We start from the raw sequence: 3,225 nt of genomic DNA on the forward strand, positions 1-3,225 counted from the left end.
TTGCGCTTCCTCCACGGTATCCTCCCGCTTCATTCGCTGCAGTGTGAACGGGAATACCACAACCAAGCCGTTCTGGGTCTGTTCCAGGTTTTCTTTGCCGCGACTCCCTAGCGCTTCAAATTGCCAGTCTGAACTCGGCCTAAAAGTGCTTTGTGTGTGTGTGTGTGTGTGCTCGCGCATGCAAATTCAGATTAGCTAGTGTGCTTGAAATCTCCCCCCTCCAATCTATTCCAGCTCTAGTATGAAAGACTATATGAATAGCCAGATGTGCTGGGGTGCATTTAGATGGATGGCAGCGGAAGGTATCTTCAGACACATCTGTGGCAGCTTGAATCCATGGCAGCTTGACTCCACATGGAGCGGCTGCAGAAGAGTGAACTGCCAGGGCTTTTAGTCGCTTTCTGCCCACATAAGGAACACAACCAGAATGTGGCTCCTGCTGACCGGTCTGGTCCTGTTTCTTATCCCACAACTTTTATTTATTTTTTTGCAGACTGGTTTTTTTAAGAGAACACGCCCTCCGACAGAGGACCAGGAGGAACTGACGAATGACCCCGAAACATAATCTGTGGGGCAGGAGCAGTCGTGGCAGTTCTATATGTCCGGGATCCACCCCCGTCAGATCTCATTCCCACGTGGATGCATCCCGACATCGTGCCAAGGAGATGCCAGACCGCACACACACCCCCCCGCCCGTTGCTGTTCTTCCACGGCTCTTCTTCAGATCCCCGTCTCTTCCTACCACCAGTCAGCACCTTCCACATCTAGGATTGGGGGAGGGGGAGATGATAATTCCGGTACACACCCTGAGGACAGGAGGAGTGACTTCTCTCCACCCCACCCTAAAAACCCAGCCCTTACTGGGAGATGTTATTACAGGAAACAGGACCACGGTGTATAATAGCCAGTAAAACAGTCAATCAACGTGTACAATTACACAATATTTGTTGGTTTTTATATGCAATGTTTAGAATTCAGTTATTAACAAAATTACAACAATAACACTACAATATGCGATATAAAGCTTAGCAGTACATACAGAGTAATACAAGTACTAGTTACAGACAAACGACGGAGTTCTAGTATACTATCCATTTGCGTGTCCTTCTTCAGGTTTGTCATTCTGTAATTATTTCTTCATTAGAATGGGTCTACAGCATATAATAATTGGCTAAGCTTCCCTCAGCTTAGCCAATTATTATATGCTGTAGAGTAGACCCAGTCACATTAGAGCTTGCTATAGGAGCTCCCCAGTCACCAGAGTCTAAGCGCGGTAGCATACATCAAAAAATTGTATAAGAATTAGCATTTTGAAATATGGCTTGCAGCTTTATATCGCATATTGTAGTGTTATTGTAATTTTGTTAATAATTGAATTCTAAACATTGCATATAAAAACCAACAAATATTGTTTAATTGTACACGGTGATCTACTGTTTTACTAACTTACTGGGAGGTGATTGCCCCCAGCCATTTTTTTTCACAAAGCGGGGGGCGGGGGGGGGACACACACCTGGGCTATAGAAAATGGTGTCTGTCAATCATGGTTTGTAGAAACAGGTAGCACATCTGTAAAATCACACCATTTGCACTAGGCACGTGTGAAAACAATCTCACACACCCATTCAATCACCGGCAATAGAGTTAAAGAAAGTATAATTATTAGATTGTCACAGCCATCGTGTCTTACACTTTTTCAAACTTTTTTTTTTATCTGGCTACCTGGAACTTTGCAAAGGTAGATTATAATAGTTTAAATAAATATGGCACACTGCTCCCTTCAGCTGTTTCAAAATTACCTCTTAAATATAAGTCGTAATGGTGTGAATTCTCCTGGAGACTATTTTTGGTCTCCTGCAATAAAGAAAGTGTGCTAATTCGCCCTCCGTGTCCAAACGGTTTCCCATCTATAAGGATTTCTTCCAGTATTCTTCCTCCCACAGTTTAGACATTGTTGGCTGGGCATGTTCTCCAGTAAGCCCGAGTTTTCTGCAGATGTTCAGTGGTGTCTCCCACAAACATCTCCATCTTCCTTAGTTTCGCTAAGGACCGTGAGAATCATTTTGGGCTCACTTCCAAGTTAGGAATAGCGGCCGGAAGAACAGGCTGATATGCCCACGTCAGCTTTGGAGGGTCTGCTGAGTCTATCTTGAGTGCTGGTTCCTGGCTGGAGCTATGGAATGGCCAGCATCTCACCTTGACTGTGAAGCATTCTGCTGTTTAGTAAACAGAAACGACCGTTTGCTGTTGAAAGAAAAAGCTGCTTTCATTGTGCTATATATTTTGAAATAGGAAATATTCTCTAACACAGGGAGCCAAAACGACTTACAAATGTTAAGTTCAAGGCCCATCAGTATTATGCAAGGTACAGATTTTGACTTTCTATTCATTTTACATTATTTTTGTTTGTAGCCCACCTTTCTCACTTGGGCTCAAGTCAGATCACACAGCGTGAGTCAGGACAGTCAACAGATGGGACATTCAGTGAACCAGGCAAGCAGGTGGGGGGGGGGGGGACGTTGGCTTATGTTTTCATAACCAAAAGTATCTGGATTTTGCTTTCCACTTTCAGATTTTGAACACTGCACATGAACATCTGTAGCAGAGCCCCAATACATCCCTCTCCTGCTTTCAAGGGAGCCTTTCTCGGGGCACAGAATGGTGGGTCTTGTTTTATGGCACGCATGGTTGTTGAATGGGCTTACAGACCTGTGTAGACTGAACGTGGGCCTCCTCAGCTGCCTATCATGCCACCTCCTGTGGAGATCGGTTATAGCGGATGCTGGTGTTCAAAAGCCGCCTAGCTGAAAGACTTGCCCATCATGGCTCGTCTTCTTGTCTACAAAACCTTCTGAAGCAGGCAAGCTCCTTCGGCAACCCACCCAAGTGAGTGCTCAGGACAGGCAGCACAAAATGCAGGGCTCTTTTTGGGCAGGAACGCACAGGAACGGAGTTCCGGCTGGCTCCCGAGTTGGCCACGCCCAGCAGGAACTCATTAGCATAATAGGCCACACCCAACAGCAGAAACTCATTAGGATTGGCTACATTAGGAGTGTGTGGCCTAACATGCAAAGGAGTTCCTGCTACAAAAAAGCCCTGGGTAAACAGAATGAGAAGCAAAAGGTGGGTGTGGCTGGATGACCACACTTCTGGTAACATGGGGGTGTGGCCTAATGTGCTAATGAGCTGTGCTGTCAGGGGTGTGGCCCAATATGCTAATGAGTT

The 3,225-nt window shown here is 45.6% G+C and overlaps 1 protein-coding gene across 1 annotated transcript in view; it reads left to right on the plus strand.

The window, feature by feature from the left end:
- Nucleotides 1-692, plus strand: part of LOC107111368 (integrin alpha-IIb-like) — a gene marked incomplete at its 5' end in the record, with an annotated part of 16,806 nt that extends 16,114 nt beyond the window's left edge. The window contains one exon of the mRNA XM_015412336.1: nucleotides 494-692. Coding sequence (XP_015267822.1) covers nucleotides 494-565 — 72 coding nt within the window. The remainder of the gene's footprint in view (nucleotides 1-493) is intronic.
- Between the last annotated feature and the right edge of the window lie 2,533 nt (nucleotides 693-3,225).

Source organism: Gekko japonicus, unplaced genomic scaffold (assembly GCF_001447785.1).
Source record: "Gekko japonicus isolate JY-2015 unplaced genomic scaffold, Gekko_japonicus_V1.1 scaffold3768, whole genome shotgun sequence".
Lineage (NCBI taxonomy): Eukaryota > Metazoa > Chordata > Lepidosauria > Squamata > Gekkonidae > Gekko > Gekko japonicus.